Source organism: Galeopterus variegatus, unplaced genomic scaffold (genome assembly GCF_000696425.1).
Source record: "Galeopterus variegatus unplaced genomic scaffold, G_variegatus-3.0.2 Scaffold2363, whole genome shotgun sequence".
NCBI lineage: Eukaryota > Metazoa > Chordata > Mammalia > Dermoptera > Cynocephalidae > Galeopterus > Galeopterus variegatus.
The window spans coordinates 249,192-262,358 of record NW_007728474.1 but is presented as its reverse complement, the minus strand read 5'-3'; the positions used below and the strand labels follow the sequence as shown (position 1 = coordinate 262,358).

Below are 13,167 nucleotides of genomic sequence, written 5' to 3'. Positions count from 1 at the left end.
TTTTTCATGGAGCATCGGCAATCCTAGAATTCCACAGGTGACCCTTTGGGAAACAGTGGTCAAAAGGATCAAAGTACTCTTCTTGTCTCTGGAGGACCCCAAGAAACAGCGAAGAGAGGGAGATCCCTCTGAAGTCAAGAAGTATAAGGACAGAGAGGAGCCCGTTAGAAATGGTACCTCTGCATGGGTTTCATCTTCCTGCCAGTGCTGCTTCCCGAGTGGTGGCAAGTGAGTCCCCTGACTTCCATGGTTCTTGGCTACAGAGCCCTGGTCCATGTAGCCCCCATCCCCAGATTCCCATTCATCCAAACCCTGTTGACCTGCAAAGGTGAAGAGTGGGTCAGCTTGTAGTCACAGAAATGGGCATGGACTGTTGCTACCTCCAGACTGCCTCCCTTCTTGCTTCTCTGAGCAAAAGTGTTCAAGGCCCTTGTTCTTCCTCCTCCCTTATTTCTGTATTTCTGGTAGTGCCTGCATGGAAATGGCAGCCAGGTCAGTGGAAACAGAGCTGCACTGGGAGTCAGGAGACTCAGGGTTGAGGCTTCATTTCTTGGACATAGCTTCCTCATCTGTAAAATGGGGATACTGATTTCTTGCCTTTGCTTCCTTGCAGAGTGGTCTGGAGCTCAAATAAGACAACAAATGTGACAACACTTTGTAAACCGCATGGTATTAGGGGGTGACAGTGGTGTGATTATGGTGGCATGACCTGCAGCCCTGCTCTGTTGTCATTGAGATGCTCGGCCTAAAGCAAGTCTTGAGTTTCTTGAGCTGTCTCCTGGTTGTTTACTTGTGGAAAAACCTCGCCAAATGCAATGAGGTGGGTCTGCTGCTTAGCTCTCTGGACTTACCCTGTCTGCAGCCCTCAGGAAGGATCTGAGTCAACAGATGACTCCTGCATAGTTAACAAATCTTTCATCAATGGTTTAAAGGGTCCTGCAGCTATTTTCATCACTTACTCAAGGTAGATTTATTGCTGAAAGAGTCTGGCAAAACTTCCTTGTTTGGAGCCAAGCTTTAGCAATACCTCCACTCCCAGCATGGAGCTCTGTGGAACAATGTGGGGTTGTCTTTCAACCAGGGGCTCTGGAAGTCTTCGGGGGCCTGTGTGTGATGGAGCACTGGGCTTCTGGGAGCTCCTCCTCCTTCCCCAGCCAGCTTCACCTTCCCTCCATGTTCCCAACTCTCGCCTCCCTTCATCATGCCCATCGTTAGTGTTGAGAGTCAAATGCCCACATGTGGGGCTACACCCTCCCTCAAGCTTTCCTTCCTCTGCCCACTAGCTCTTGAAGGCTACTCTGGGTTTGAATTGATGCCGAGGGTATTGATAGAAGAGAGGCAAGCTCAGGTTCAGGTTCAGAGGGTCTGCTCAGGTTATAGTGGTCCAGGGAAGCCTGATGGGCCCAGAGATTCCCCAACCTAAGGTGGCCCAGAACCACAGTATGCCTGCCCCACGAGAGGACCTCAACTCCATACAAAGTGCAGCACTAAAGAGCTTTTGGGGTATTCTAGAATGATCCCTTGGGATCAAGCCAGACCCCAGGTCCATTCTTCCTGGTCAGATTTACCTGGAACCAAATGCATTTCTGAGGTTGGAAGACGTGAAACTCTAGCCAAATGGCCACTTACCTAGTGAATAGTCTGATACATCAGAGGGTCTAAGTTGGGGCAGGGGGATATAGAGAGACAGTCTTCTCTTTGACTATCTCCCAGGTGAAACTGAGTATGTGACTCAAACTATGCAAGGAGAAACAAGGATTTTTTTCTCAGTAAACATCACCATATGGCTCGTTTGTTTAATAGAAACAGATTTGCAAGCAAAGTACTCATATTAGAAGTTTTAGTTGTTGAAAGGAGACCACAGATATTAGTCTCTTTATATCTGTACATTATTCAGATCATGCAAATAATGTACAGTGGGTTATCAATCTAGAGCTGTTAGAAAGCCTTTTACCTGTGTTCCCTCTTGTGATTTTTCACCACAGCCCAGGGAGGAAGGAATGCAGACACCATTACTTGCATTTTACAGATGGCAAGCTGAGGGTACAGGGATATAAGTTGACTTGGCCAACATTGCATTGTTGGGGGACTGGGGATTTGCAGCTAGGACTTTTGCTACTTCTCCAGACAAAGTGTTTGGCGAAGAGAGGGAGGCCAAGGGGAGATAAAGCAAAACCAATGGAAACATCAGTCAGGGTTCAAGTTATAGCATCTGAGCTCCTTTTACTTTGTTAAACATGGATTTTTTTTGACCCCTGTGATCATGGGAAATTGGGCACTACAGTTAGTAATTGTGCTTAAAAACCACAAAAACACACAAGCTGGGGAGGTTTATAATTCACATTTACTGAACACTTACTATGTGCCGGCTACCACATATACAACTCCCACATACAAGCCCGTGAGGTAAGGGTGGGTATGATCATCTCCATTTTTTTTTTCCTTTTTGTCTTTTTTACTGACCGGCAACGGATTGCAACCCTCAGTGTCGCGCCGCACCTCGCTCAGCCAGTGAGCGGCCGGTCTGTATGTGGGATCCGAACCCTCGGTGGGAGTGCCGCCGCGCTCCCAAGTGGCGCACTGTAGCAGTGTGCCAGCGGGCCGGCCCAGATCATCTCCATTTTTTTTTTCCTTTTTGTCTTTTTTACTGACCGGCAACGGATTGCACCCCTCAGTGTCGCGCCGCACCTCGCTCAGCCAGTGAGCGGCCGGTCTGTATGTGGGATCCGAACCCTCGGTGGGAGTGCCGCCGCGCTCCCAAGTGGCGCACTGTAGCAGTGTGCCACCGGGCCGGCCCAGATCATCTCCATTTTATAAACGAGGAAACTGAGGACCAGAGACCTTGGACTCTGGTGCAGATGACCACACGTTTAATCATTATTCTATGTTGCCTCTCTGTTTTCTGCCTGATTGTGACAGTTCCTTGGAATATGGCATCAATTAAGGAAGTCACTTGATCCCTTGGGTGTGCAGTGTTAATCTACCCCCCGAAATGAAAGCACTGCAATCCACTGTCCAGTATTTTGAGATCTTAGAGCATCAGAGTCTATGGATATTAACTGGAGACAGGATTTTTGAAGAGAGAGGGAATAAGGCAACCACGAGATAGTGTGCCACCTGTGGAAGGGCAGCAGGTCCCCGCATAGGGGCATTACCTGGGTGAGTTCTCCACTTCCCAGGACAGAGGTGGCCTAGAATCTGATCTCCTTAACCCTCCGGAATCAACTGGTCTCAGGGATGTTGACCCATATCAGCAAAGTGCATAGAGACTGATGTATAGAGCAGGGCATTAATTTATGAAGAGAAATACAATTGCCTGACCAGCATATTTTATGTAGTCAAACTACACGTGGACCAGGGTGTGACCAGAACTCCCTGGCGCTAGAGTAAGACTCAAGAGTATGGTTGGAATGTTCAGTGAAACCAGGTTCTGAGAACCTGCTGCATTCTACACTCATCCAATAAGCCGGATTCTCTACTTATCCTGACCAGATTTTCCCCCAAGGATGGGGCTTAGTCACACACTGTCGTTGTTTCTGGAAAATTCCTTCTTCATTTTAGGAAAATTATCTTTCTATTATGTTCATCTCTTGTTCTTTCCTTTTCTTAGGAATGCTGATCCCAGCCAAGGCCCTAGTCTTTGCTCATTACTGCTACCCAGTCATCTTTTCCCATCTCCCTTACCAAAGGCAACTTCTGGCACTTTTAATGCATCAAGTTCCCAAGAATAATATTGACAGGTAAAATTCCTGTACTACTGAACAGCGTACATAATCTTCTGTGCAGCAATGAGGTAGGTATTATTGTGCCCATTGCAGAGATGAGCAAACAGAAGCTCAAACAGGTGAAATGATGTGCTCAAGTGTCTCACATCTAGTAAATGCGAGAAATGCCATTGCAATACAGATTTCTGGCTCCAGAGCCTGTATTTTTTCCACATGATATTGTCACAAAAATCACAGGATTAAAGAATATTAGAGTGGAGCTGACCTAAGAAATCATCTAAAATCTAGAGTCTAGACCTGCACTGTCTAATGCAATAGCTATTAGCCACATGTGACTATTTTGACATAAATTAACTAAAATAAAATAAATTTAAAATCTCAGTTTCACAGTTGCACTAGCTATGTTTCAAGTGCTCAATAGCCACATGTGGCTGATGGCTACTATATTGGACAGCACATATAGAGCATTCCATCGTTGCAGAAAGTACTATTGGACAGCACTGGTCTAGATTAACCCCCTTATTTTATAGTTGAGGACAATGAAACCCAGAATCCTTAGGCCTTATTTTGGGAAACTCCATTTTAAGATGTTAAAAATCCAAATATTTGAGAACTGATCATAAGATCAACATGTACCTTGTTAGAAAGATTTTCCTTGTTGAATCCAAAATGGAGGGAAGACAGGCAGGAGATGGTATTTTTGGGGAAAGATCCTGTTGTGGCCTGAGATTCTTTGGTACATTAAGTTGACTGTCCTGGAGCAGGATACATCCTTGATGTATCCTGAAGGGTACGACAAGAGTTACTGGTAGAAATAGTGGCTGCCAATCTAGATTTGTTGGAGATAACTACAAGGTCTCCCACTTGCACTAGTGTTGGCTTTGGACATTGCCCATTAAGGAAGACAAGTGGAAGATGAGAGGGATTTAAAAAATTAGGTAGATCTCACAGAGGCTTCTCTGTCTAGTGTCTTAGGTGTTTCTGGTCCTGGGCTACACGTGTGCTTTTTCCACTCATCATTCCCAAGGACTGGGTCTCCCTGGTGGAAGAAACATGGCTGCTTCCCAGGGGCTGGGTAAAAAGCCCCTCCTGTCTCAGGAGGAGAGATCCAAGGGTAGTGGATGTATCTTACTTGCTTCTGGAGGGTCCATAATCAACAACCTTCTCAATCTAGTCATTCTACCAGTATTTGTTGAGGGCTTATCAACGGGCCCACCCCTCACTAGGCAGTGGGGTAGATAAAGAGGAACCAGACAGGGGCCCTTTATAAAAGCACTCATACACTGTTGGAGAGACAAAGCTCTCCTGTGCTCAACTGTGTGGCCCTGAGTGTCAGTGTGATGTGAGGTCAGAAAATGAGGAGCTCAATATTGACTGGAGTTGTTAGAGAAGGCTTTGTAGAAGATGTGGGCTTGAAGAGTGGGAAGGATTTACCATAGGAGTGCAAAGAAGGGACCAGAGAACATACTAGCATCACAAAGGCAGTGAGCTCTGAGATGTGAGGGGAGAGGGTGGCAGGGGCCACTGGGCCGGGGGTCTCACACTGAAGTCTCACCATCATTCCTCCAGCTCCAGGGCCTCACCTTCAAGAGGGGCTTTGGCAAGGATTAAGGCAAGGGGACGAGAATGCACATGCACGTGTGCCTTTTGTTACACCACACATCTTAGCCATGTGACGCCCATGGGGGGGCCAGAGACATTTTTTGATGTTAAGAGGGGCATTCGTTCCTGAAGATGCTGGGCCTGGGCTATGGGGCAGTGGCCTGCTCTGCCCTCTGCTCCTCCCAGAGATCAACACATCTTTGATTAAGAGGCTTTTTCTCATAAGTGTTAATTAAATGGAACTGCCTATAACCATGGGACTGCCATGAAAGTAAAACTAATTACTAGACAAGCCCACATCTCTCATTTTGCTTCAAGTCATCACTTATTGGGGAGAGAGCTGTTTTCTCTTCTTTGCAGGGTAAACCTATAAAGCAAGAAGAAAGGCAGTCTTCTTCTGGTCCTGCCTGTTTGTTGGTGCTGAAGAAATGGCAAACGGCCGAGTGGGCACTGGCAAATCCTACCTCTCACCCCTCTCATTCCCCAATAGGTTTACCAAATCAAATACAGGATGTCCAGATAAATTTCAATTTCAGATAAACAATGAAAACTTCTTTAGTAGAAGTATGCCCCAAATATTGACAGTGTAATGGTTCGTGGGGGGGGGTGGGGGTGGGGGTGTGTGTGCATGTGCTATAATCTGTGACTCTAATCCCCAACCATTTCCTGTCAGAGTGCATTTGGGGGCTCTGTTGAGCAGGAGGGTGTCCATCTCACTGGTAAGTGGACTGTACTGGAGAGCTGCCATCTTTACAAGGAGGAGTCCTAACATTTCCACTCCCTGGAGGACCCTGAGATCACCTCAGATGAGGAACTAGGGAATGTTGGTGAAAAATGTGGAGCTGGGGTTGCAGGAAGGATCTGACATCTGGTCCCAGCTCTGCTTTTAACTGAATGACCTTGGACAAGTTACTTTGCCCCTCTGGGCTTTTCTTTTTCCTTATCTTGTAAAAGATGGGGATTGAATTGTAGGATATCTGGGGAGTGTGAGTGGGGAAGGTTGGGAGGAAAGTTTTGGCTTGGGATGTGGAGTGAGAGGCTGCTGAGTGAGAGGGTGGGAGTGAAGGCACACTGCAGGCCGTCCTTTCCTCTGCAAATGTGGGGGAGAATAAAGGGAGAGAACCGTGGTAGAGGTTTACGGGCTACTAAGCTTGGGAGCTTTGCTTTAAAACAAAATTGCACCTGAAGTCCTGGTGTTTCAGGCCTTGGTGGAAAACACACTCTCACACCAGCATGCGAGGTGGGGCAGCCCGGGATGCACCTCCTCCCTTTTCCCCATTGACCTGCACAATGGAGTCTGTACGTGGTGTCAGGGGGCCATGTCCACAGGAGGCCTTGGAGGTATCTCCTGGCTGAATACCCAGGCTGGCTCTCCTGCTGGCCTCGGAAGTAGAGGTATGGTTGCCATGCTCTGTCCTGCTCCCTCTGTGTGGACACCAGTCAGGAAACAGCACAGCTGCTGAACCCTGAATCTCCCAGTGATACAGGCTGGTTGGCACAATCCTCATCAATAATCCAGAAACTCCCAGAAGGTGCCAGAAAGCACCAAAAGCAGATGCTTCAGCTAATAGACATAAACCAAGAGCCCACAGAGAAAAGCTCTGAAAGGCCCCTACAGATTTGCAGCTGGAAGGAGAAGGAGAAATGACAAATACCAGACCCCATCTTGAGACAGAGCATTAGAAAAGGATAAAAGCTACAGAAGAAAACATATTACCTAGTTCAGCCCATGGAAATCATCTTAGTACTTTCAAAAATGGCCCTGTACTGCAGTGGGAAGGCCAGCTCACAGATCAGCACCAGCATCCGATGTTTGTAACATGAATAATGGGACAGACAAACCATGTCCTGGCATTTTGAAAGTGACCGGCTCTGCTGCATTTCATTTCAGCTAGGAAGAATGTTCTGGGAAACTACCTGCCAAAGTCAGTCCCACTGTGCAAGACATCGTAGGAAATAGATGTGAATAAAAACATCTTGCATTTGGCTAGGGATCTATGTTATACTGTACAAAGAACTTTCACCTCATTATAATCCTGTAAGGCAGACTGAGTTAACATACCCTCGTCAGTGATGCAGAAACTCTTGGAGGATGACCCATTAAGCATGAGAACAGCAAATATGTGGTACTTGTGCTGACATCTCTCACCCTCCTCTTGTCCATGACAGACATCACTAATCAATCAAGGCATCCTTGACTACCAAACTGGACATGACCTCAGAATCCATCTTCTCATTTAAAACATTTAAAAAATTGAGGTGTAATTTATATGTAATATGCACAGAGCTTAGATGTTCAGTTTGATGAAAATTGATAATTGCATATACCTTTGTAACCACCATAGACAACAAAAACCAGAACATTTTCATCAGCCCAGAAAGTTCCCTCATGCCACTTCCTAGTCAGTGTCCTCCCACCCAGCACCCAACAGGTAATCACTATTTTGATTTTTAATACCATGGACTAGTTTTTTCTATTCTTGAACTTCATATAAATGGAAGCATGTAGCATATATACTTCAGTGCTCGTGAAAGTGATCCACACAGTGTTCCATTGAGAATTGGCATGAGGGATAAAACCCATTTACCGCCCCTTTGGTTAAGCAGCTCCTCCAGGGCAATAATGTAGACTGGAAAGACAGAGGATAAAAGGCTCAGCCAGTTAGCAGTGGGGTTGGAATCAGAATTTGGGGCTTCAAAATCCACATCACTGCAAATCCTTTCGTTCTTGAAGAACCATCTTATCAATGGATCAGGACTTAGCATCATGAACCAGTTTGATGTCAAAGCAAGCAAGAAAGGTGGTTTTGAAGCAGGTACCTCAGTGAGTGTCCCAGACAGTAAGAGCTGTCAGACTAGAGAGACCAACATTTTTACACTTGTTAGGATGCAGCAAAACTCAACAGGCTTCAACAAAAAGAAAGAAAACTTATTATCTCATATAACAAAAAGACCAAAAGTAGGAGAGTATCAGGGTTGGTTAATTCAGTGGTTCAATGGCCCCGTAGTTCAATGGTTCTGCATCCTGAAACCTGTTCTGTAGGCACCAAAGCTCTTTCTACTACCTTTGAGAAAAATACTTTCACTTCAGTTTTACAGGCCTGTAGAGTCTGAACAGTGGACACAAGGAGACATCAAGTGGGTCCAAAAAGCACAAGCAGGATTGGCCGGTTACTCAGTTGGTGAGTGTGGACTTATAACACCAAGGTCAAGGATTCAAATCCCCTTACCAGCTGGCTGCCAAAAAGCACCAGCAGAAGAGTGGGAAGGAGAGAACTTAGTGAGAAAGCCTGAGAAAGCACCCTGGATTTAGGGCCAGGTTGTCTGGGTTCAAGGCCTGGTCCGCCTCGTCAGAACTTCATGATCTTGACTGAGCCTTGGAAACTTTCTGAACCTCTCTCTAAAATGGAGCTAATAGCATGGTAGAGGGAGTGTAAAACTCATGGGTTTTGGAATCAAATAACCTGAGAGAGTCAGTTTCACAGTGCCTGGCAGATAGTAGGGGCTCAATGTTGTTGGGAAATGAATAACTAAATGCACGAATAGTTCCAGTCACAGCCCCACTACTTCTCGATCACCTAAATTATATAACCTCATCTGTAGTACTGGCATAGTCCCAACTTTTTAGGGCTTTTTGATGGTGTAAATGAAATAATTTAAGATAAAGTGTCTCACTGAGCCAGCTCATGGTAAGGTGAGAAGGTCCTTTCTCTCCCCTCCTGGCCTCCCCTCCCTGCCTGCCTTGCACATGTGAAAGACTTTCTGATCTCGTAATGGGATGAGAGGAGTCGCAGTGAAGGAGACTGAGCAGAGACTTTGCGTTAAGATGGGAATGTCCTGGAGATCTAGCCCACCTTTGTTGGGCATATGTCCTTAATTACTCCTCTAAGTAATTTCACTCAGTGTTCTCAGTGTAAGGATTAAATGAGCTGAAATATGTGAAGTACTCAATACTTAGCACATAGTAGGTGGTCAGCAAGTATTAGATTTCTTCTCATTCCCTCTGTCCAGGGTGTGGGAGACTACATTCATTGCACAATATTTCTTCCCCTCACTTCTTCTTGTTAACAGAACCCTTTCTCAGGTACTTGCTTTCCCAGACTCCATTGCATCTTCAAGTGGCCTTGTGACCTAGTTCTGGCCAATGAGACCTAAGGGGGAGATTCTGGGGAGCTTTTGGGAAGTCTTTGCTTCCTTAGAGAAGGGATAGCTATGCAAGGATGGTGTTTTGGCCCCTTTTTTCTGCTTTGAACCCAGATATGACCCCTGGAAGTGTGGGAGCCATCTCATGAACACGTGCTAACAAGCATAAGGAAGAAAAGCCAACATTCAAAGGATGGTGGAGGGAAAAGATAGCGCTTGAGTCCTCAATGACATTGGCAAGCAGCTGATCAAGGATGAAACTTCTACCCCCAAACTTTTTGTTATTTAAGATAACTAAATCTCTTTATGACTTAAATCAGGGGTTGGCATATATTTTTACAGGGTCAGATAGTAAGTATTTTGGGTTTTGAAGGCCATGTGGTCTCTACTACTCAACCTGTCCTTGCAGTGTGAAAACAGCTATAGACAAAACGTAAAGTCATGGCTATGTTCCAATAAAACTTTTTTTTAAAAACGAAAATGTAATTTTATTAATTTTTTTTTTTTACATTCTATGATGTTGTGGAGCAGTTGGGAGGGAGGGGGAGGGGAAGGGGAAGGAAATGGGATGGAAGAAGGAGGAAGGAGGAGGGGTTGGGATTGAGGCACCCACCACATTCCCACAGGGGAGACCAGAGGGCTTCCAGTGGTGACTTGGTCATTGCCGGGCTGGGTGCAGATGTCAGGGGTGTGTGGCAAAAGCCCTCGCCCCCCACCACCCTGGGCTTGGGAACCCAGGACCCTTCTTTCTGTGGCTTGGTGGTTGTCATGGGGCTGGTTGCACATGTTGGGGGGGCATGGCAGAGGACCTCAGGCCTCCACCACCTCGGCTTGGGAGAGCCCGGGGCACTTCCTATGGCAGCTAGGTGGTCACTTCTGGGCTGGCCGTGGGTGTCAGAGGGGTGTGGCTAAGGTCTGCCATCACCCCTGCTCAAGAGAGCCTGGGGTGCTTCCTGTGGCAGCTCAGTGGTCGTCAGTGGGGTGATTGCACGTGTTGGGGGCCATGGCCAAGGCCCTCATCCCACACCCTTAGGACTGGTTGCAGGTGTTGGGGGGCATTGCTGAAGCCCCTGGCCCTCCCCTCTTTCTGGCTTGGTAGCCCAGGGGACTTCTGGTCCTTCCAAGTGTTATAGGTGTTCTTTGGTGAAATGAGACCTTTACTAGTTAATATCAAACTTGGTCTCTGGTCGTGGGTACTTTGTTTTTTCTTTCAGTTCTGTGTTGGATTATTTGCTGTTCCCACCACTTAAACTCTGTGCTAGAACTAATTTGTTGTCCTTTGCTTACTTCTAATATTGGGGAACTTCCTGTGGGGACCAGTACTTGAGCTCTGTGGTTGAGCTAAGTTTCTGCTTTGCTGCTGATTCCCTAGGGAAGGCTTTTTGTGCAGCTCAAGTTTTAATGGTTGACTTCATAGGTACTTCTGGGTCTAGTGGAATCCAGTGCACCTGGATTGTGTAGAAACTCTGGTTTGGCTCTGAGTCTTTTCATCAGTCTGCACCCCATGCAATTGTATGTTACTGACCAGACTGCTCTGAGTGGTCCTACACTAACTTGGGTACAGATCAGCTGTCCTTGTTGTGCCCTAGTGTTCTCCTGGCGGGCCCGTCTCCTCCACTGCCAGTGCTGCAAACACTTCCCATGGGACAGGCCATGCTTTGGTCTCTTGCAATGACTCACTGGCCTCTGAGTGGCTCTTTTTTTTTCAGTTGTTGTGGCTCCTTGCTCCTATGTGGGTCCACGGGAACCCTATTAGTGGTCTTGCTGGCCTGGGGGCCACCAAAGCCCTCTTCTCCCCTGCCACCTCCAAGCAACTTCATCCGAAGGGCACAGCTGTGGCTTTTGCCAGCTCCTGCTCCGTGTGCTCAGCAGCTCCAGCCTTAAAGTGGCCGGGACTTGAAATGGTCAGAGTGGTTCTTTCTCTCATCGTGGCTTCTCCCACCTTCATGTACTCCATAAGTCTCTCTTCCTCTTCCCCTGAGCTCTAGTGGCTCCAGCTTGGCTGTCATTCCTTTTTTATAGTTGTAAATTGGTTGATTTGCAGGAGAGAGTGACACTGGGGACCATCTATTCCACCATTTTGACTGGAAGTTCCCAATAAAACTTTATTTACGAAAATAAACAGTGGGCAGGATTTGTCCAGTGAGCTGTGTTTGCTGATCCCTGACTTAAACCACTAGCAATTGAGAAATGTGTTGCTGGGCCAGCCCTGTGGCTCACTCGGGAGAGTATAGCGCTGGTAGTGCCGGGGCCACGGGTTTGGATCCTATATAGGGATGGCCAGTATGCTCACTGGCTGAGCGCAGTGCAGACCACACTGTGCCAAGGGTTGCGATCCCCTTACCAGTCAAAAAAAAAAAAAAAAAAACAGAAAGAAAAATAAAGAAATGTGTTGCTTGCAGCCAAAAGAATTTCTGATATGTAGATACAATATGGGAGCAACAGATTTGAAATTGCTACAGGTTCAGTGGGGAACAGGCACTGGAGAAAAAGGATGAAGATGACAGATTGATAACTAATAAATAAAAGGAATAACAGATAAAGTAAAGCATAGTTTATTCAATTGACTCTATCCTCTAGGAGTTTGTAAATTAAATGAATTCTTGGAATTCAAACACAGAGCATCAACTGCTCCTTGTTGTCTGGACAGTTTATGTGGCAGGTACTTCAAGTGCAACAAGAGCCTGGAAAATTTAGCACCACATGGTCTTAAGGCTTTTTCCAGAGGACATGAAAGAAAGAATTGTAGAGAGGATGGTGGAAACTAAATGACACTTTCACACACTCATTTTTTCATTTGGTTGTACAATATATATTTGTTGGGCACTTTTTTTATGCCAGGCACTGCATTGGGCTCTGGAATATGACTCCATTACACCCAATGCCTTTTCTGGGTGATTGGAACCTCATCTCTTCCCTGTAAATCTTTGCTCCAACTGACTTCTCTCTGAATGCAGCAAGACCCAGCCTCCTGTGAGATGCTGTGGCCCCTGTGCAGATGGCATGATGCACTGTTTAAATCTGGACAAGACCCATTTGTTTCTCATTAGTGGGTATTTCTGAAGCACCAGCTTGGTTCTGGGCAGCTTGCTAAATGGTGCAGGGAGTTGTCAAGAAGAGTTAAGGAATCCCTTGTCCTGGAATTTGAGGTATTTACATATGTTTTTGCTTAGTGTTTCAACACGATCATGGCCTCTGTATTAGTTTCCTATTGCTGCTGTATCAAATTACCACACATTTAATGGTTTAAATGATGTAAATGTATTATCTTACAGTTCTGGAGGAAAGAAGTTGAAGTGGGTCTCACTGGGCTAAAAACAAGGTGTTGGCAGGTCTGTGTTCTTTTCAGAGGCTGTAGAGAAGAATCTGTTTCCTTGCCTTCTCCAGCTTCTAGAGGCCTCCTGTGTTCCCTGGCCTGTGGACACTTCTCCCACCTTCAAAGCCAGCAGTGTTGGGCTGAGTCCTTCTCATGCTGCCATCTCTCTGGTTCTTCCTTCTGATTCCTTCTTCCATTTTTAAGGACCCTTGTTATTACATTGGGCCCACCCAGATCATCCAAGATAATCTCCCCATTTTAAGGCCATCATATCATCAACCTTAATTCCATCTGCAACCTTAATTTCTCTTTGCCATGTAACCTAACATGGTCACAGGTTCCAGGGATTAGGATGTAAATATCTTTGCAGGGATGATATTC

The 13,167-nt window shown here is 46.2% G+C and overlaps 1 protein-coding gene across 1 annotated transcript in view; it reads right to left on the bottom strand.

Moving 5' to 3' along the window:
• LOC103597621 overlaps window positions 1–13,167 on the bottom strand; it is a gene marked incomplete at its 3' end in the record, with an annotated part of 55,825 nt that overhangs the window by 30,084 nt on the left and 12,574 nt on the right. Inside the window, 5 exon segments of the mRNA XM_008581485.1 lie at window positions 178–320; window positions 4,362–4,432; window positions 4,434–4,494; window positions 4,497–4,508; window positions 6,611–6,752. Of these exon segments, the coding sequence (XP_008579707.1) occupies window positions 178–320; window positions 4,362–4,432; window positions 4,434–4,494; window positions 4,497–4,508; window positions 6,611–6,752 (429 nt within the window).